Source organism: Alosa pseudoharengus, unplaced genomic scaffold (assembly GCF_046254945.1).
Source record: "Alosa pseudoharengus isolate Yale_2024_CS ecotype anadromous, Long Island Sound unplaced genomic scaffold, YU_APseudo_1.1 YU_APseudo_1.1_scf_3, whole genome shotgun sequence".
Classification (NCBI taxonomy): Eukaryota; Metazoa; Chordata; class Actinopteri; order Clupeiformes; family Clupeidae; genus Alosa; species Alosa pseudoharengus.
The window spans coordinates 28835328-28857208 of record NW_027468718.1 but is presented as its reverse complement, the minus strand read 5'-3'; the positions used below and the strand labels follow the sequence as shown (position 1 = coordinate 28857208).

The window sequence follows — 21881 nt, the reverse complement described above, 5'->3', positions numbered from 1 at the left end:
ACTAAAACATACAAAAGATGCAATACAAAAGCAAACTTTGCACATGTCCATGCATAATATGAAAAGTCTCACAAATGCATGGATTTGTATGACTGCTGCGTACAGTATATCTCTTTAATATTTTACATTACTGATTGATATTTTCAGAGTGCGCCCATCTAGAACGTTTGGATTACGGAAGTAATTTCTCCATTCTTCTCGATGGAGACATTTTGGAGTTCACCCGAAGGGGCTCGTACTTGGAGCCAGCACTTTTGTGGAACCGAAGTGACCCTACAGTCAGTGAGCGGGGCAGAGGTCGAATAGTAGCTGGACACTGGCTGGCGAAGAACATCACCCAGTCCGACCAGGGGAATTTCACCCTCCGAGATGTCAAGGGCAAAGCCGTGTCCACTACAGTCCTCATTGTCACTGGTAAGTCAAGATTTGAAAGACAGAAGTTTGAAGGGACAGTCCATTCACTTTATTAAGGTCTCTTCCTTCCTGTCTTTGAAGTCATTTTCCTCATATATTTCCTAACTCTCTTTTCCTCTCTGACCATTCCCCAGAGACCAAAACTTATGATTATTTGGAAATGAATGAAGATTTGGTCATTGACCTGCCCTTCAGTCTCTCCAAAGTGACCCTCCTCTTCCATCCTGAAATTGCTAAGTGTAATATAAACAACTACGTCAGGCCGAGGGTCCTGATACGGGACGGGGTGCTGGTTTTAGAGGAGAAGCAGAGCTATGAGGGGAGGCTGAAGATGTCCAACTATCAGATCGTCTTAGAGAAATTCCAGATTGCTGATGTTGGATCTTACCATGTACACGACCCCCAAGGAAACTTGGCTACCACTGTTGAGGTGGAGATCTTATGTGAGTTCTATTTTTTCCCACATCATTTTGTTGTCTTTGCCTTAAATTATGAGTCATTTGGATTTAATGTAGCAGCAAATTAGTATGAAATTGCATATTTTGGTGGTACGTCATGTACTAAAACACTTCAAACTAATACACTAATAAAAATCAATAAATGTTCCTTCATTAAATCTTAAAATAATATTAAATTATGTTATGTTGACATTTTCTCTTCCTATTTCCTTGCAGTGCCCTCTGAGGCCTGGAAAGTTGCTGTCTTACCCGTGGTTGGAATTGTGTTCATGTTACTGGGTTATTATTGGAAGAGTAAGGGTCGTACATGTTGCAAAGGCGTTACTGGGCCAATGGCAGCTTGAACTTTTGTGGCTAATGAAGAACAGCAGAGGAGCATGAGTGTCATTGTTTGGGTGACTGTGTGTGTCCTGTTGAAATTAAGGTCAGATTTATCTGTCAGTCAACTCAATCTGAGTTCACAGGCCAGACTCTGTATTACATTAAAATTAAAATGTATTCTGCAGTTTCCAACTGACAGCTTTATGGCCCTTCTTGGAGAAAAGAGGCTAGCAGATACCACAGATTGTAATAAAGAACAGTTGGAAGTGCAGCATTGTAGAGACCTCTCTAGTAAAAGAGACTAAGAGTTCCAGTCACAGCCGCCAACCAGAAGTGCTAATAGCTCTCACTTCTGGACTGCTTCTTTGTAATCCCTGTTGAGTAGTCTTGGTATACGAAGAAAATGCTATCAGTGATCACCATTTCAAGGAATAGTTTGATCTGCATGGCATTTCTCTGTAAACAGATTGCCATTTCAGTAAGTTGATTTTGGCACCACCTCCTTCACTGTACTGAAGCCTAATAGACAATCTGCTTGCTTCTCCTCCACATCTCGACAATATGTTTAGCAAATGTTGTCTCACTCTAAACTTGGGCTGTGTCAAAGTCATATTATCAAACCAAAACACTTCTCATACTGTGTCACTCAGGCCCTCAAATATTTATTCATGCATTCCATGTAACAACACTTTTTGCCACATTACCTGTTAATTTTACGTTCTGACCTCTATTATCATAAATGTTTGACTTGAAGTTTCAGCTGTACAAACTTCCTTTACCAAAAAAAAAGTTTTGAAAAGAGTTTCTTTCAGCCAAAGACTTTTTGTAATATGTAACTGTTTACATTTTTATCTACATGGGGTAATAATATACTCACTGAAAGAAGAAAATCATACTGGTTACACTTAAGTGGGATTACATTATCCTGATACAAGAGCTTTGAAATAATTCCAAGTTTTTCCAAGGGATGGGTACCATCAAAAACGCACAAATATTGTACTTATTATTCCACGATTTTGTACAACTGAAGCAGTCCAAATAGTCTGTGCCATAGGCTAAAGGGCCGTTCACACCAAGAACGGTAACGATAATGATAACAACAAAAAAGTATCGCTCTAGCTAAAACGATAACGACATGAAGAATGATATCGCTGGGGATCACTTTCAGAGCGATTTTGAGAACTATAAAAAGCTGAGGGCCAATCAGAATCCATAAAAATTGAGCCATTCTCCATGTACATTTTTAGAATGGGCAAATATACTGAGGAAGGGTATAATAAAAATCCGATTTTATGCAGAATGTAAAATGTTCATGAAAATAGTTTCTGGAGTCAGAAAGTTTTTATATGTGTGCATTTATCAACATCATAATGAAGATTGTGTGTAGTGGTAAAGCACTTTGAAATGTCTAGTTTTATACTGTATCATTTATCACTGGAAACATTAAATATTTATACTCCAATTGTACATACTGAACTGCACTGGAAGTCATTTTTTTTTTTATTTCTATAGCCTCCACAATTTCCCTACCTAATAACTGACAACTTGGAAGGGCCTGCCATCATCTAGCAGCCAAGAGTTCATTCCAGTCATGTTCAAGTTAGCCTTTAGTTGCTACCTTCATAGACAACAAAATGAGTCTCACGCACTTGGGCAGTAGCTTGGTGTCATGAGAACAGGGAAACGCATCTAATGGCCAGGATCTGTAATCTCTAGTGACAGTGAGGTCATTTTGTCGTTTGTCAGGCCATCGGTTAACACCATAAAGGAGAGGGCAGGGGCATAGAGGGCAAGCCAAAAGGAGACTGCTGACCTGACATACTCCGCAACACAAACGAATATCCTCTGTAAGCCATTTGGGAGAATGGGTACCTGCTGAGTAGCTCTGTAAATCCCTTTGCTTCCTTTTCTCTTCAAATATCAGGCAACACTTTTGAAAACGACAGATTGGATTCTTTTTCATTTATTTATTTACTTATTTATTTATTTTAATAAAAATCAATTACTGAATAGCTGCTAAAATAAGAGTACTAAAAGTTACTAGTAATAAAATTACAGAAGAGTAGGCTAGTCATGAGCATAAAGTTATAAAAACATTGTAGCATGTTTCATACTGTACAAATGATACATCATCCAGATGTTTTTTCTTTTTTTATATATTGTTGACTACTTGGGTTATGCAGAACCATTACAGCAATTTCAAAATATTGGAGGGAAAATTACTGAGATGAAAGCTATGCTCAGTCTGTAATTTTAATACAATGATTAGCTAACTATTAAGATGTTCATAGTCAATGCAAGGGTCCCACTTGTTAACAGTCACAGAGCCAGGTGATATTGGCAACTGAGACGTCTCTGGTGTGGTCATTTGAGAGTAATCCATATTCACCATGTGTGCTTGCATAGATTACCTGGAAGAACAGAGTCTGTTCGTTCTCCTTGTCAGGCGCTGTTCCATTGGTTGGCTGAGGGAAAGATCAGAGGTCAAGTTCAGTTTACATGGCCTGTTGAGGTGAGGGGATGAATGATGGCTTGTCTGTCTCTTTCCCCCTGCACTGCACTGTCATATTTGCATATGTAGGTCATTGTTGGCCTAAGTAAGTAAGTCTTTATATCAGGGGTCTCAAACTCAAATGAGCTGGGGGCCAATTCTGCCAACGTCATCTGATTGGAGGGCCGGCTATTTCTGAAAATGCAATGTTCTTTTTTTCAAATACCACACAAAACTGCAAACAGAAAGTGCACGTGTTTTTATCTAGTTTTAGACACCTGTGCTAGCAACCTTAGCTTATAAATAAAATAATGATAAAATAAATATTAATACAAATTATAAAACAAATGAAAAGCATAAAAACAGGTATGTGTGTGTTTCACACCAAATAAAAATATTTTCCTCAAATAACTTTTTTAAACCTGGCAAACTATAGGCGTCAGGGTTAAGAAAGCAACACTATTGGATTTTTATATCAAAATTTCAAAAGGCCATGGCTTGAAAGTGGTCAGAGATAAAGTCCTACTGTAAATGTAAAAATCTTTGAGTAAAACAAAAGTTTATGAAGGGGGTAAATTTACCCATCTAATTTGCCACTGGATGGCAAGCACCTCAAATTATGCACCTTTCAATAAATACTGGATGAACATATTTGAGCAGGTTTACTTTACTTTTTTCATATTACCCACATAACAAATTAACAGGAAAACACCTAAGATGTATACCAACACCTAAGATGTATATGGTTTCTAAACCACAAGGCCTACAATAAAGTATTCTGGTTAAATGAGTTCCTATCGCGGGTAATCATATTGCGGGTGACTTTGTAGTTTAGAGCCCTATTTCTACTAGCCCTGCTGTCTGTACCACGTCCATTACGGACACTATCATCACGATTACCACTGCAACCTCCAAGTTATGTTGGGCAGAGGGTCGAAATAAGCATGGTATGCTTAGTGGACACCGTCGTATACACGCAGACGCACCTCCATTCAATAGCCTAGACGATCGATCATAATCTCCAAAAGGATATTCTCCTTCAGATTTAGAATAGGTGAATAACATAGCCTATCTATCACACGTAAACGTTTTTCAACATTTGGTGTAGGCCTATTTCTGCTTAATTTCTGCTTCAACTTATGCAACACTATGGCCTGCATCGCTTCCGCGTCATTACAAATGCACGTCTTTGTGTTTCTCGCGTGTAATACAAGTATTTCCTGAAAACTTTGCGCAGCGATTTTGGGTTTGAATGAAGCTCTGGATGTCTAGCACATAGTGGAGCAGAGTACAAATGAGATTTGTCACTGTACTTGGAACTATCGTCTATTTTAATCAGTATCGTTGTTTGTCACAATAAAAAGTCTCAAGGGCCGGATTACATTATTATTTTGACATGCGTCGCGGGCCGGAATTGGGCCGGATTTGGCCCGCGGGCCGGGTGTTTGAGACCCCTGCTTTATATGGAAGCACATGTGGGTATATGTGCACTGTGTACATGTTGCTAGGGCTATCTGGTTCTTTCCTGACTAAACACATCATACAATCAACAAAATCAATTATACAGGTCAAACATTTGGACACATAGGCCTGCCCAAATACCTTTGGGAGCAGCCGTGGCCTACTGGTTAGCACTTCGGACCTGTAACCGGAGGGTTGCCGCTTCGAACCCCGACCAGTAGGCACAGCTGAAGTGCCCTTGAGCAAGGCACCTAACCCCTCACTGCTCCCCGAGCGCTGCTGTTGATGCAGGGGGATTAGTGTGTGCTTCACTTCACTGTGTGTACACTGTGTGCTGTGTGTGTTTCACTAATTCACGGATTGGGATAAATGCAGAGACCAAATTTCCCTCACGGGATCAAAAGATTATATATAATATACTATATACTTCTACTTGTACAAGTGTACGTCCCTCTATTTTTCACCAGTTTGACTGTCCGCATGGCCAGGGTCAGCGTCCTACAATACTGCATTGTAGGCCTGGCCGCAGGAATCCCCATGTAGGTGGGATCACATACAGACTAACTGATTGAGGTTTCTCATTGCTACTGAAACTGTTTAACACCCAATTGGTTTAGTATGAGAAAAGGATTTAGTGTAATCCAGGAGCATTTATGGCCCAACATTACTCTCTACAGGACACTCCATGCTATTGCACTAAAGTTTCTTCCCCCATTATCCAATTGTTAACAGCCAACAACAATTTGGCCTATTTATCGTGAAATAAGTTAATTTAACATCTGCATACTGATGGTTAGCCTATAACGTGAACTATTTTCATTATTATTATTATTATTTTTTTTACACCTGCACTTGACACCACATGTGCTATACCTGCTGAGTCTCAGCTATGTTCTAGACTGGACTTTAGACTATGTTGCTGCTGGTCTGCTGTGTTAATAAGCTGTTCATGTTTGTTCTAGCAGATGCTTTTGTACCAATTAGTAGACTTTAGTACCATTTTTTTTTTTTTTTTTTAAGTCCTGTTGACCTACTGCTAGGCTTTTGGCTATGCCTGCTGTGTCTCAGCATCTACTGTAAGCCTAGCCTATATTGCTGCTGGTCTGCTGCCCACTCTATATCCCGCCCCCCTTACCTCACTTGTGAGGTTGGTATAGGCCTACCATTACCAGTCATCAGCCATCCTTGTGTTTGGCCCTCATCTCACCAGCAGACCTATCCCTACGACTGCCCTATCATCGCCTATTGCTGTCCCCCTGCCCGGATTCCTGGCCCGTGCAGCCTAGCGACCCACTACTTGCCCTATGACAACTCCTAATCCCCCTGGACAATTCCATTTCCTACACTGGACTATTTGAACTTTCTGACACTAATAAATAGGATTCATGCATTATCGTACTGGATGTAACCATCCCACCTCTTGTAACATACACCTCAGGTGGCTTTAAACACCATGTTCTATTCTCTACATCTAACTAACTTATGCATTTATCATGTAGGCCTACAGACTTTACTGTTCTGTGACTGACCTAGGCAGATGGGTCAAGCCATTGAGTCGTGGATCTGCTCAAGGTTTCTTCCTATAGGCCTATGTATCCCCAATTCTAGGGAGTTTTTTCTTGCCCCTGTTACCCATGAGCCTTCTCTTCTTTTCTTTTCTTTGATTGTCTAACATTCTGTAAAGCGCCATGAGATATGTGTAATGTTTTGGCGCTCTATACGTGAAATTTAATTGAAATTGAAAATTGGTCAGATGTTAATGCTCAGCTCAGCTGATATGGCCAGCTAATTAATGTTTTGCCTTAAAGAAGCCCTATGCATCAATTTTAGCAAAAATTACCTTAAAGAAGCCCTATGCCGGTCTGGTTATTCCTTCGCTGTTTATAGCCTGATTTGGGCTCGCATTTTTCATGACATAGCTCCCCCTGCAGCTTCGGTAGCAAGTGACTGCTACGCTAAACCCCCACTAGCTAGCGAACTAGCCATCAATAAACCAAGCTAAACACATAGGGCTCACAATAAAACGGTCGAGCAAACACATTTGTTCAAGAGACTATCAAATCACATTACGAAAACGAAGTTCACCCAAGGGTAGGCTACTTACAATTTCAACAGCAACACAGCCAAGTCGGAGTCCGTTTTGCAGTCTTCTTAGAAACTACAATCTGACTACATTTTCGAGTATTTCCGCCGAGTTACATCCGGATGTGTTCGGACCGCGACCAGAAAGTGGCATATTCGGTTTTTCCGCGGAGAAGCACTAGGGGGAGACGAAGCACCCACCAAACGACCCAAAAAGTGTTTTAGAACCATCAGAACGACTCTCAACCTGCATAATTAAGGTTATTTTTGATAAAATTGTTGCATAGGGCCTCTTTAATTATGTGTGGGAAAGAGACAGGGCCCCAACATCTAGTGACACCTCTGCTCTGTAGCTAGCCATATCAGAATGTCTGCATTACAAATGAATGTAATCATTGCATTTGCAGGCACACAAAGGAGTACACTCAAGACTAATGCTGTAGCATTTACATCTTCCCAGACATTCAGTCTTGACACATTTAGTCAATTGTTGACAGCTCTCAGCAATTGGTGGGAGTGTCATCCACACTACTTGCCAAATGTCACCTTCTTTCCTCCAACCCAGGACATATTCATTTGATATATACTTGCCTGGCCCCAGATACAGACAGCTTGATAGGTTGCACACTTCACATGCTTAGCAAGAGATGCCCTTGTTGGTGGAATGGCATCATAGGACCTCTGCTTCCGTGCAAACAGGTCAAGTCTTGTTTCATCAACTCCATCAGCAGTGCTGTTCTTGTTGTACATTGCTATGACAAACTTCAAGTGTGCTAAGATCCACATCATCCATTACTGGTGGGTATTGACTGAGCTTCTCAAAGACATTAGACACTTCAGGGCACACTTCTCAGGATTGCCAGGCAGTCCACTTCCCTCTACCACAAAAGGCTAACACATCACAACCAGTGAGGGCATGGACAAAAAAGCATGCCATCTGACAGACTTACCATGACCAAGTTCAATCCACAGCTCCTCTAAGCCTGCATCCCATAGAGTCCCAAAAACACTGAGTGCAATAGCAAGAATATCCGTGTCACAGGCCTTAATCAACACAGATTTCTTCTGTTGCGCATGTAGCTTAGCTGTGTGTGTGGAACGTTGGTAAACCTCACTCCCCGACGCCTCAAGAGTGCTGCTGGCATGCAAGCTAGTAGCCTGGGCTTTTAGCTCGATTGTCAGCACGCTCGACTCCCAATCCAAGGTGCTGCTGTTCGCGGGTTCGAGTCCAGGCGTGTGCAGGGCTGAATCGCACAGGTTCAACACAATGCAGGTTACACACAACTGCATGAAGGGCATGAGAAAGATTCTAGTGTCAGCCTCTTCATGGTTGCAAGGACTTAGGCCTTCCAGGCTGTCAGGTTTATGCAAAGAACATTTTCTTCTTTGGTCACAATCACCACATTGTCTGGACACCAAGTCACAATTAGGTAAGCTAGAAACCCAAAACGTTCAGTCTTGTTGTCATTGTCTCGCAGGAAGCTTTTCCAGTTAGGTGGTACTTTAGTTTTGTCAGACACACATTAGGGCTGATGGGTTATCAGTTATTCCAATGGCACCACCATCACCTTTGACAATTGCATTGGCCTGTTCATGGGCTTGATCAAAAGCCAATCCGGAAAACTCTGTGGGTCTTGTGGACCACAAAGTTCCCTTGCTGAAATTCATTGGCCAACTGAGGATGTGTTTGTTAAGAGACCAGGGGGGTATTCCAAGTACATGGTTTAGTGACAAACCTGAGTAAGTTAACTCAGAGTAAGTGGTAAACCTCCTAATAGAAGAGCTGTATGGCTTCATTCTCCTGACTAACCAATGCCATAGGGCTCTGTTGTAGGAGGTTTACCACTTACTCTGAGTTAACTTACCCAGGTTTTTCACTAAACCATGTACTTGGAATACCCCCCAGGTCTCTAAGGTGTATGGAAAGCCATCTAGCATAGTTGACATTATTGTTTGCAAAGAAGAAGGGGATGAGTGCAGACAATGATTGACAATACAAATTGAAGTTTGCTTCTCTGAAAGACCTGATCAAAGAGAACATCACCAATTGCATTGACATTACAAGCTCCCAGAATTGAAACTGTGGACTCTTCATCTGTCTTTTCTCACACCAGTCTTCCCAACTTAAGTATGATCCCAACAAGAAGTATGGCCTTGATCGATATTCGAGAGAGAGAATAAATGATATTCGAGTGAGAAAAAGGATCAACGATATTCGAGAGTGAGCTTCGATAAACGATTTTCGAGTGCAGTCCAACTATTTCTGGCCGCCATCTTGGAAACTAGCCTTGAAATAGATTTCTTTCTTTGCACCATTTATTTTGCCATGTTAAAAAATATACAAATTGATGTGTAGATCATGTTAATACGCCCAGCCATTAAAGTTCTACAGCAAAAAACGTTTTTCTTACATTTGATGTGGCGGCCATCTTGAAAAATGGCCGCCATGTTGGATTTTCAGGTGGCTAATGTGCTTTCCTCAAAAAGTAGGTTCTAGTGATTATTCATGCCAATTTTGGTGCTTGTATCACAAAGTGAACGATTGGCGCACTATACTGACTTCATGATTAGTAGACAAGTGGAGGGTGGCGCATCAGGAAAAAACACAACATGACAACATCAACATCAGTTGAGGGCTGCAACTTCACTTTTTAAATGATTAATTTTATGATTAATTAAAATACATTTCTTATATATGGTTCCTTTAATGTTCTGTTCCATATCTTTCCACTTACCATCAACTTCCTGCCATGAAAGAATCATCATCATTTTTGAAAAGTTAACAATTTACAGGCTTAAGTGACCTCTGCAATCTGGACCACAGCAGACTTGTTTAGGCCTATACTATTGATATGTAGGGGTGGGGTGGACTCTGAGAGCACAAAACCAGTTAGGCCTACTAGTAGAATCTACGTCTCCATGGTTTCAAGACAGACTTCTGGGAAACTTTCTTCACTCGCGGGATGCTGGGATACTGGTGGACTACTGTTCGACCTGACTGTCATGGCGACCAATTTTCAGCAAGTTTCCAGAATTTCGTAATCAATAAAATTAAATAAATCCGAGAACTAGGTGAGAAACATAAGCTTTGTATATGCATTTAGATATTCACCAGAGTAATATTTTAGCATTAGTAATATATGTCGCGAAAGGTTCGTTGCTAATGTTAGGCAAACCTTGATCGGCTTGTGATGCTAGGATAGCTAATGTTAATGTTCGCCACTCGACACTAACGTTGGTGCGAGGAGGCCGGTGTGTATATGATGCGTCCGTTTGGGAATGTGCAACAAGATTAGCCATAGCTTCTTTGTTAGCACTGATTAGGCCATCTCGACTGAATTGGTCCTTTGAGAATCGTTAACTGGTAATTTCATAACACTGTCAAATCAGTAAGCTGTGAGCAACATCATGTAGTATCGTGATATGTTATATTTTCTATCTAAAGTGAGATCGTAATGTTAAGGTTAATGTGTACGTTCAAAGCTTTGGTTAGCTCATGTGCTAACCTGCCCTCGCTAGCAGCTAGTAGGCCTGAAGAGTGTTAGCAAAGGGCTCTGGTGTTAGCTAGAGGCTTCCTCGCTCGACAACGCTAATGATACTTAGCTGCTAACGTTACTCAACAATTGTGTAAACTAGCCGCGCGAATTTCAAACATTCAACATTTGTTGGCTGAAGGTCCGATGATGGTATAACTGTAATCCTTTTTTATATTCGCGGACATTGGCAGTTTCTAACTAATTTATTTGGTTACTTTTGTGTTCCGAATCAGCGGTCAGTTGCAGTGTTTGTTAGTAACTTGAGGTAGCTATAGCTAGTTCCTGGAGCCAGCTGTTTACATGCTCTTCGTCACAATGACCAGAAACGTTCACATTTGGTCAAAATTACCATCAATGCAACTTTAAATTGTGTAATGCTAAAGGTAATAAACCGTTAGCCCGTTAAATGCTTTGGTGGAGTAGCTCTGCAAAATGTGCAGCAATCAGTTTGTCTAACGTTGACAACCTAAGGCTGATATCGCTAACGTTAAATGGACCAACGTTAGTTCGCTAGCGTGTTGGTGTGGCGTTTCACCAAACGCATGTAGGTAACAAAATGTTGAAACACAGTGCAGTTTTTGACTTTCACAGCCGTCCCACCTTGCGTTTCATATGTGCATTGTTTAGGATTTTAAAGATGTACTTTTAATAAGAATGCAGTACAACTCGTCTCCTTAGCCACACTGCTGTATTCAAGGGGCTAACGTTACCCTTTTCCCGCTCGACTACTTTCTTGAATGGCCGGATGATTCCCTTCTGTGATCAACCGTTTCTTTCAATCACCAAGGAACCTCGGTTTTGAGTGTTACTTGAGTATACATAGCCTAGATGCTACGGATGTTGTTTTTATACATCAGGGGTTGTGTTGCCTGTATACATGTCACTCTAATCTCGGACAAGGAGTACACATTTGAGATTGTGCGTAACATTCAAGTATTGAGTTCCTGCATTTTATGCTGTAAAGTTACTGCAGTCCACCTGGCAAAATGATTGTCACTAAGGCTAATGTATTATCTGTGAGAAGTTTATGTATGGTTTGACCGAGGGATATGGCTACACTTCGATTGAACATGGATTTTATTGGGAACAAAGTAGATTGACGACAATGCAATCAGTGCAGACCAGTGTCTTAATAACTGATGTTGATCAAAAATGGTTGTGCTGTGCATATGGTCCCAGTTTCTGTGTAACATGTGCACTGCATCTTCTGCAGAATCCAGTGAACTGTGACCTCCCCTTCTGTGGTGGAGAGGGTCCAGCCAATTCTGTGGTCAGAGATTGAAAAGGACCCTGTGTCAACTGAAGCAATGGAATGTGCTGTGAATACTGCACTGGGTAAGTTCCAGAACAGTGTTTGTGAAATTCCATAAAGAAAATGTCACTCAAATGTCACTCAGTCTGTAGGTTGCTGATATTATGCGTCTACACAGATTTTATGTATGATGTAACTACTATTTTCTTTGCCATTATGCAACGCACATTTCAAATTAAGGTCAATGGCTTTTGCTACACTACATCTCATATCAATTAAAACCAGTAGCCTATTTATTCTTCTGTCTGTGCAGTGCTCTTGCTAGCCTGGGAGAAAACCAGACGAAGCTGTTAGCAAATTTGAATTTGCTCTGCTGTGCTGGTCAGTCTGGCAAGGAGGTCATTGACACCCATTTCCAATGTTCCAAAAACCCAGGCATCGATAGCAATCGCTTATCCAGTGTGGGGTGGGCTTTATATGATTACAGATAGAGCAGTACATTAAACACAACCAATGGCTATGCTAATAGCAACAGGGTAAAACAGATATGGATGTGTTTTCTTTGGAATTGTGTTACAAACTGCAATTAAAACCTGCATGAAGTCTTTCCAGACCCACTCTCAATCTTAATTGAGATTTGAGAAGCTGTGTGGTGTTAACCAGGCAACCTCTTGCTTTCATGTGCTTAGGCCTGTCACGATAACAAATTTTGCTTGACGATAAATTGTCTCAGAAATTATTGCGATAAGCGATAATATTGTCGTTCTGAGAATTTTCCTCGGGAAGAGGAAGACGGCCCACTTGTTGTTTTTTTTTCCCCAACTGGGAAAACTGCAGCGGATGATTGTGTTTTAGATGCATATGCATGTTTGTTGTGTTGCCGCTTTTAATTGCGACTGTTTTCCAACAAATGCGACACACCGACTCGCACACGTTCAGTGGTTCACCACGGGCATTCGGTTTAAATCCGAAATGCTCCCACACTGCAGCTGTCGCGTTTCGCTTAGAAACCAATTCCATCTTTTTTGTCTCGAATAGGCATAGCCTATTCGAACTTGCAACTAGCTTTCTCTCTGCCTAGTGCCTACCGGTATACTTCTCACGCGGCTCTTTAGCTGCACTCTGTGGTAGGCTACGCCAGTAGTTCCGCCTCCCCACACACCATGCGACTGACAAGTGACTGACATGAGGGTTCACTCATGGTTACTCTAAGGACCCGAGAGAGAGAGAGGGAGAGAGAGACGAGGAAAACAAACAAGCATGCAAATGGCATTTATCGTGGCCAGAAAAATTATCGAGCTAATTTTAATTATCATGCGATTAATTGATTTATTGAATATCGCGACAGGCCTACATGTGCTAATGACGTAAAGGAGAATTCTGGTGATTTCTCATGTTCATGAGCCTCCTTCATGTTCATGCCCCCAGAGTGTAGCACTCTAGCTGTTGGCTGGAGGAACTTGAGCTAGGTAGAACAGATCATTTTCTGTTTTTTTACTTCTTACCAACAAATGAAAAATTGCCGGAATTCTCCTTTAATTGAATATTTATTATAAGAGATGATGGCAATGCATTTGTCTCTCCCAGATGATGAAGAAGCCTCTGATAATAGTGCCGCTGTAGAGGTGTCTGTGACCAAGGAAGGGAGTGAAACTCCTCGGAAGAAAACAAAAAAGCAAAAAAAGCACAAAAGTAAGAAGAAGAGGAAGAAGCGCAAGTGTGAGAAAGAGAGCAGTTCTGAATCTGAGGAATCTGACTGTGGAATGCAGACAAGAGCCAGGTGAGGTGACCTGATTTAGAAGATATCCCCCTTTATTATTATTGTTGTTGTTGTTTTATCAGAAATGTATCATCAATTCCTGTTTTCATTTACCTTCATACAGAGCAAAGAAGACTGAAGGTCATTTGACATCAAAGGGAGGAGAGCAAATTAAAATAAAAGATGAAACCTCAGGAATCCCCATACCAGGCAAGTGTATACCAGTTAAAACCTTAAATGTTCCCATAATGTTATTTACTACTATTGGCAGGCTTCCCACGGGGTCATGGCATTTCTGGAATATCATGGAATTTTGGAAAGTCTATTCCAGACATGGAAAGTCAGGGAATTGTATCATTTTTGGTGCAAAGTCATAGCCTAGAAATCTAGACGCGCCCCTAGCGGCAGCAAATTACATTTGCTGCCAGGGCTAGTCTAGCAACTCTCCGTTGACTTGTGAGCTCTAGAAATCGAAACTAAATCTGGCATTGAAATCGTGTATAGAGTCGTTTGTTGGGCTTAACATAATGATTGATAGCAGAGTTGCAACGGTTTGGCTTGAATTCCCTGCTACTTGAAAACAAATATCCTATTGCGTCCTATTGCGGGCAGAGGGAATTTGAAAGACAACTGATTATCCCGACCCTCGGACTGAGCACTGCGAACGGTGAGTGCCCAGACCATTATAATGTGGGTCTGGCTCGCCAGGCTAGCAAAGTCATGGCATATCAGGGAATTTTGTTGTAGCAATTTAAAACTTCCTTGCCAAAATATATTAATACAAATATATTTCCATGGAAAATTGGTGTATATCTGGTTATTAGCTTTACTGCTTGCTTGCGTAGGCCAACTTTGTTTATTCATCTCCCGCTCTAAAAAAAGTAAGATTTTTGAACGCTATGCGGCTGCTCTGAAATTATTTGTCGGTATATTGTACCATTCATTATATAGTAAAGTCATGGAAATTCATGTTTTTTGTCAGGGAAAAGTCATGGAGTTTTCACATTTGATTTAGAGTGGGAACCCTGTATTGGCTTTGATTGTTTTAGCTGTGGGTGTAGCATTTTTTTAACCATTGTACTATTCGTCATGAAATAGTTAGCTTAACCTGGCAAGGGTTCATAAAATAACCATGGTAAAAAAATATCAAAGACAAATCATTATTCTTCCTTTAAGTAATATAGTTCTTTAGCTACAAAGGTTGTCTGGCAACACCCAGATGCAGTGTTGTAGTGTTGAGGCACTAAACCTTGAGTGTTGGAGTCTGAGTCAAGTCCAAGTCATTAAAGAAAAATCGAGTACCAATTCATCCTGAATTGAGTCTGAAACCAATGACACAGCCGTCACCTTCTTAAAAGCCAAGTATCACATATGCTGCAAAATGTATCGATAGTTGTGAGTAGTGTGCCGATGCATGTTCCATACCATACAAGAAAAACATTTTCTGTCAGGATTTGTGAGATGGGGGGGGGGCTTTACAACTCCAGCCTCTCATAAGGAACAGGTGTGACCGGGCAACTGGTGGAGGTGGGAAAAAATAGTAGGCAGCAGCTTGTGGATTTTCATTGAAAAATGGTGCAAGTTTATTTACGGAGTAAGATCTGTAATTTAGGCAAAATACACCAACATAGTCAAGTCAGTGACAAACACATTGCAGTGGAAACAGCCATTAAAGTTATCCTCATCATTTTGGTGCAAATTCATGTCTGAGTTGGAGTTGTTTTAATAGCCAAAAATGTAGTTTTTCCTTTGAAAACAAACATTTCTATGTGACCCCAATCTTTTGAACAGTAGTGTATATTAGTTGTTGCAGCCCTATTTGAAAGGAGTGCTATTGTTGTGCACCACGAATAACATTCATATCTTAGGATTTCTCCTATTATTAAATTCCAAAATGTGGCTTTTTAAAACAGGTTGTAAAACAAGTAATTGTGTACTGATATATTCCTATTTTCACAGACTTGCAAGGGGACGATGGCATTGTGAAGGCAAAAAAAACCAAACGACACACCGGGAGAAGAAAGAGGAGGGGTACGAAAAAAGATGCCGAAAAAAAAGGAGAAAACAAATCAGAAAGCAGTGCTGTTTCAGGGTCCGAGCCGGAATCAGAATGTAAGCAGTTATTGGCTTCTGACAACACAGATTTGGACCAAAAGACTGCCCTGGATTCTTTGGAGGCATCGAAAGGCCGGATTAAGCCTCACCTTGAAGAATCCGTTGATACCAGAACTATTAAGTCAGAGCCTTCTGTTGAAAAAACTAAAGACACCCAATGCAATGCTGAGGAGTTGCTTGAGAATTTGGCAAAAGGTGATGACCACTGTGAAACCACTATGAAGACTGTGCAATGCCATGGAGAAAATGGGAACTTTAGCAAAGTACAGGACTTGCCAGATATAATTCCCAAACAAGAGAATCTCCAGAAGGACGATGCAAGCCTTTCTACAGAATGTTCAAAGGAAACAAATGGAGATCAGAGGGAAAAGGTTGGCCAACGTAGAGTGGAGAGTCCCCCTCCCTCACGATCCCGGTCAAGATCTGTCTCTGACACCAAAAGAGTAAAATCAAGCCCAAGTTGCTCACCAAGCCCTCGTCGTTCCCTTGATAAGTCAGCTTCTCGAAAGGAACGTTCTTCTTCTAGGGCTAGGTCTACATCAGGACCCAGGAGAAGGGGTAGTCCTAAGAGGAAACCCTCAAGGTCACCATCATTAAAACGTAGGTCGAGGTCCAGATCAGTCAGGAGGTCAGGGCGAAGGTCTAGGTCCCTTTCTCCTAAAAGAACCCGCCGCTCTGTCTCCAGATCGCGCAACAGAAACAGAAAGTCTAGAACCCGGTCACCACGGCATGGCAGACGATCAAGATCTAAGTCCATTGTGCGCATGCGTCGCTCAAGATCCAGGCAGTCTTTGTCACGCAGAAGGACTCGTAGGTCCAGAACGAGGTCACGCTCTGCAAGGAGAGGCAGACTCTCAAGATCCCCGTCACGCACACGAAGGAGGTCGCCAGTAACCCGGTCTAGGAGGTCACGTTCTCGGTCTGTCCGGAGAAACAGGCGAACTCGATCAAGATCTCTTGTTGTTCTACGACGGTCTAGGTCTCATGCAAGGAAAGTCAGGAGATCTAGGTCACGGTCCATTCGTAAAAACAGGTCAAGATCCAGAACACCAAGACGGCTAAGTAAATCTCGCTCCAGGTCCCCAGCAAGACGAAGAAGATCAAAATCTAGGTCCCCTCAAAAGGCTCGCTCTAAGTCAGCTAAACGCACCAAACGATCAAAATCCAGATCCATGTCACGGCATGAACATTCAAGGTCCAGATCACCTGTGACGAGCAGCAGGCGGCTTAAAACAACCAAAAGAAGAGAGCACTCAAGATCAAATTCTCCCATCAGAGATAAATCATTATCTAGATCTGTCTCAGATGGCAGGAGGTCTACAGAACGGAGTCTTTCTCCGGCTGAACAGCGTTCTAAATCACACTCCCTTTCTAAAGATGAAAAATCAAAAGAAACTCAAAAGCTGAAACTTAAAATAAAGAAAGGTGATGAATCTCCCTCACATGGGAGTACAGGCAGTAGCTCTGATGAGGACATTGCAGCATCACCTCCACCTGCAGGACCATTGAAAAAAGTTCCATTAGCTGAAAAAAGCGTCTCAGGCTCATCAGATGAGCAAGATATGGCATCATCTGAGGTTGAGAGAGATGACTCTAAAAACTCAACTACTGCACCACATGATGGAGACAAACAATCTACCTCACATTTATCTTCATCTGAAAAGATATCATCTCTGGCAGTTTCCCAGGGCCATCATGTGTCTGAATCAAACAGAAGGGAGGATTCCCTTGACCGTGATGGATCAGACCATTCAAGAGCATCTTCACCAGGTAGTGCTAAACATGAAGAAACAGGAAGAAAGTCATCTAGTAAAATAAGAACAAGCTTGCTAAAATTGAGACAGTTGTCAACATCCCTATCACCTGCAAGGAAAAAGCATTCGGAATCTAGGTCTTCCTCCAGAAGAAGAATCTCAAAATCAAAATCCCCTGTTCGGAAAAAACGCTCCAAATCTAGATCATCCAGCCGAAGAAGACGTTTGAAGTCTAAATCTCCACCAAGACGAAAAAGGTCAAGGTCTAGGTCCCCAGGAAGGAAACGCAAGTCTAGGTCTCCATCTCGTGGAAGAAGAAAAAGATCTAAAACAAAGTCACCTGCAAGAAGGAGAAGGTCACGTTCAAGATCAACTGCAAGAAGGAGAAAATCAAGGTCCAAGTCCCGTACTCGTGTAAAGCGTTCCAAGTCAAGATCACCAAAAAGAAGACGATCAAAATCCCGATCTCAAGGAAGGAAAAGACGTTCAAAGACAAGATCACCAGCTAGAAGGAAGAGCTCAAAATCCAGAGATGACAGCAAGCGCTCCAAGTCTCGTTCTCCTGGCAGGAAGCGCAGGTCTCGTTCCCGATCCACAACACGGAACCGCCGATCGCGCTCAAGGAGATCTCGCTCCGGTTCTCGTCACCGGAGGCCAGCATTCCGTAGTCGATCCTTTGATCGACGAGATCGATGGAAACGTGAACCAAGCCACTCTCCAATCCTTATTCTTCGTAAAAGGAGATCCACCTCTCGAACTCGCCGGAGCACCAGCAAAACACCACCACGCCTCACTGATCTTGGTATGATCGCATTATTCACTATAAATATATGTATTTGTTTATTTAAATTTAAATTTTGTTTATGGCATTTGCGGATTATTAATGAATTTGCATTTGTTCATTCGACAGACAAAGACCAGTTACTGGAGATAGCAAAAGCTAATGCTGCTGCTATGTGTGCTAAGGCTGGAGTGCCTATCCCGGAGAGTTTGAAACCTAAAGCCATTCTCCAATTGCCTCTTCCAACACCAGCTCCTCAGCCTCTGTCATTACCATTGCCACTGCCCATGAGTTTGCCAATGAATCTGCCCATAGGAATGCCAGGTATGCCAGGGATGCCCAACATGCCGATGAATGCTGCCATGGCAAGTATGACTGCAGCTACAATGACAGCAGCTCTTTCCAACATGGGTGCGTTAGCTGCTATGTCCCCAATGCCACCACTTCCCACCATTACCAACAAGCCACCTCCTGTGCCCACACCAAACCTTGCTAATATTGAAGAGGTGAAGAGAAAGGTGACTCAACAGGCCAATAGCTTCAGCATCAAGGAACTCACAGAGGTTTGTATATTTTTGTTTAACAAAATAATCCCAGTTCTCTTTCCTTTTAGCACAAATACTTCCATTGCATTTGAATGTGAAGTCTTCCATTGCCGTTTGAGTGTGAAGTTAAGTGTTTTTATGTCATTTTAGAAATGCAAGCAAATAGCAGCATGCAAGGAGGAGATGGCCATAGCCAAACCCCACATGTCTGACGATGAGTGATGGGAACCAGGTAAATTGATGGATGGAAGTTGATGGAACATATTAATGTGTAGTTATACTAATCAATGTTAGTTTTATTCTATTCACAGTAAGTATTCCAAACCTATAGATATTATGTATATTGGACTGTATTATGTATATTGGACTGTATTGGTTATACACCGTTGCTGCAGGTGCCTGCCATAATGTTTTCCTTTTCCCCTCCAGTCCCAATCAACTTCTGGTCATACCTCCTGACCACTTTTCTGCCCTTGATGTGGACTTGCTGGATTTGGTGATTGCCTTTGTAGACAATACTCAGATGGAATCATTTCAATGGATCTTCAGAAAGTGGAACCTGACTGACCACAGTTTTGGGGGCCAGCAGTCATCAACAGATCTTAAATGGCAGGTTTTCATTACGCTTCTGGAGAATATTGACTGAATTGACAGGATTATAAACGCAAGAGTACATCTTAATAGGAATAGGAAAAGTGTTTGAAAATGTCCAGTCATGCTTTGTCAGGACACACATGGTGGACGATGTGATGCAAGAAGTTGCTCTTTCAGGAACTACAATTTTGTATAATTACAAGTGTCTACTTGAAGGAACTTAACAAATATTCCTCCATGACATTTTACTCATATGTTAACTGCCCATTTGATTGTAGTGCAAAATTGTCTAAGACTTGGGATAAATTATACAAATGTTGTAAACCTGTAAGCTTTTAACCTTTTTTAATTTTTTGTGTTCACTTTCCATGGATGGATAGTAAATTGTGGTCCTAGATTATATGGCCTGTAGCTCATTAATCCACCTCTACTGTAATGCTCTGTAATGTTTGGTTGTACTGGTTTAAATACATGTAGAATGGAGGCAGAAGAGCAAGCCTTGTTTTTCTCTTCTAATTTTCAGAAACCCAGTATTTAATTGAATTTGCTTGGTTGCAAAACTTGCTATTGTGTTATTGGGGAACTGTGCTTGCTCTACTAGGAACATTGTTTGAATCCTTTTAATGCAGGCAGGTTAATTATAATGTTTCACTAGTGGTTACTTGAAGTGATTTGAGGATATTTCACTTGATTTTATCCTGGACGTGCAGTGGGACCTTTTAAATTCAGATTCTGCTTTTTTTCCCTTCTGTGGTTGGCAAAAGTATAGTTTCAGGTTCAATTTTCAGGTGATTGACATGACTGAACTATACGCCAAGGTAGTATCATCCAAGTATGAGAGAGCTGATTTAACATTTTTGGAGAGAAATGACAATCAGACTGCCATGTTGTAAATATGGCCAGAGGGCAGAAACTAAGAAGAAAGAAACATAGATGTATTGACCCCTGGACCGTAATTTGTGCTGTGTTGATGTTCATTTCTGTGCGTTTTGTATTTTGCCGTCTTGCTGTGTAGAAAAAGAACAATTGGCAAAGGCTCACGAACAGTGTCCATTTTAAAGGGACAATTATTATTTAGTTTTTTTCCCCCTTTGTAAATGAGTGCAGTCCCCAAGAATGAGTGAAATCTTCAGAATGTAGTTACCATTTTCACTCACCGTTTATCTGCACATCTGCACCCTACACCATCTTCTGAGGTTACTTTATTACAGTTTGGTCTATGATATTTGTACAGAATAGAGAAAAGCAGCCAGCTGTTTCCCCTATACACCTGCAGACACTGAGTTATTAACTGCTAGCAGAAGTTGCCATGTGCACCATTAAAGCAAATTAATCAACTAGGTATGTTTTGATACCAGAGCAGGGAGTTTTACTTAGTCATTTTTATAGTTAGTAAATCACATCAGTGGCTTGTCCCTAGGGACAAGGAAAGAGAACACACTGTTAATGAGAGTATGGGACTGTGAGTAAATCTATATTTACATTGTAGAATTAAGAATCCTGCTCTGAAAACCCATAGCTTTTCTTGTTTTAAAAACAGATTTCAGTTTTTGCCCGAAAGTTAGTACCCTCATTTGCTTGCTTTGTACATAATGCCATGTTGATTATTAAATGAAGCTACTAAAACATTGGTCTCCAACGTTTTGTTTATTTATTTTAAATAGAATTGTGTTGAGTAAAAAAATAGCTTGTGATGTGATTATTGTGTTGCTTTGTTTTGTAGTCAAATCAGGTTTATGTTTCCAAGGGGTATTACCAAAGATTTTATAAGTACTGAAGACGCACCATCTGCACATTTTAAACATTCATCCATTAGATGGAGCCATTGGCTACCTAAATAAATACTGATTTCTGGTCTGATAATGCGATGATCTGAACATTTTGTACCTCGTTTCCATACCACACTTCAAATGGTAGGTCAGACCATTTGAAGTTAAAACAACCTTTTTCTCATTACACATGGTAAAACCCCTAGTTATGAAATAGTTCCGTACAGTACAGGTTGTTCTGAACAGCCCAGCGAGCTGGTGCAGATATTGATATGGCATTCTTGACTGACCTGACACAATCTGAATTTTTTGGTTGTCACAACTTGTAATACAAGTAAACATGTAGATGTCCCTGCGTACCACTTCCACTTTGCCGGTGCCAAAACACTCCACTGACCTCCGCCCAGTTGCACTCATCCCCATCATGAAGTGCTTCGAGAGGCTGGTCCTAGCTCACCTCAAGACCAGGGATGTAGTGGAGGATAAACGCAAGTAAACGCAGTTTACCCACCTCTGAAATTTCAGAAATAGAGTTTATACACCTCTCAA

The 21881-nt window shown here is 41.3% G+C and overlaps 1 protein-coding gene across 2 annotated transcripts; it reads left to right on the top strand.

Annotated features, from left to right (window-relative positions):
- The first annotated feature begins 10186 nt into the window (after nucleotides 1–10186).
- On the top strand, nucleotides 10187–21183 carry sona (SON DNA and RNA binding protein a). Of its 2 annotated transcripts, none has more exons than XM_076263894.1 (8): nucleotides 10187–10299; nucleotides 11977–12098; nucleotides 13603–13795; nucleotides 13899–13984; nucleotides 15734–18445; nucleotides 18554–18987; nucleotides 19120–19201; nucleotides 19399–21183. In XM_076263894.1, exons 2-7 carry the CDS (start codon nucleotides 12071–12073, stop codon nucleotides 19189–19191), a joined length of 3525 nt encoding a protein of 1174 aa, XP_076120009.1. In that variant the 5' UTR covers nucleotides 10187–10299; nucleotides 11977–12070; the 3' UTR covers nucleotides 19192–19201; nucleotides 19399–21183. The 2 variants fall into 2 exon arrangements, with proteins under 2 accessions (XP_076120009.1, XP_076120010.1); XM_076263895.1 differs by lacking the exon at nucleotides 10187–10299 and adding an exon at nucleotides 10359–10591.
- Nucleotides 21184–21881: the final 698 nt, after the last annotated feature.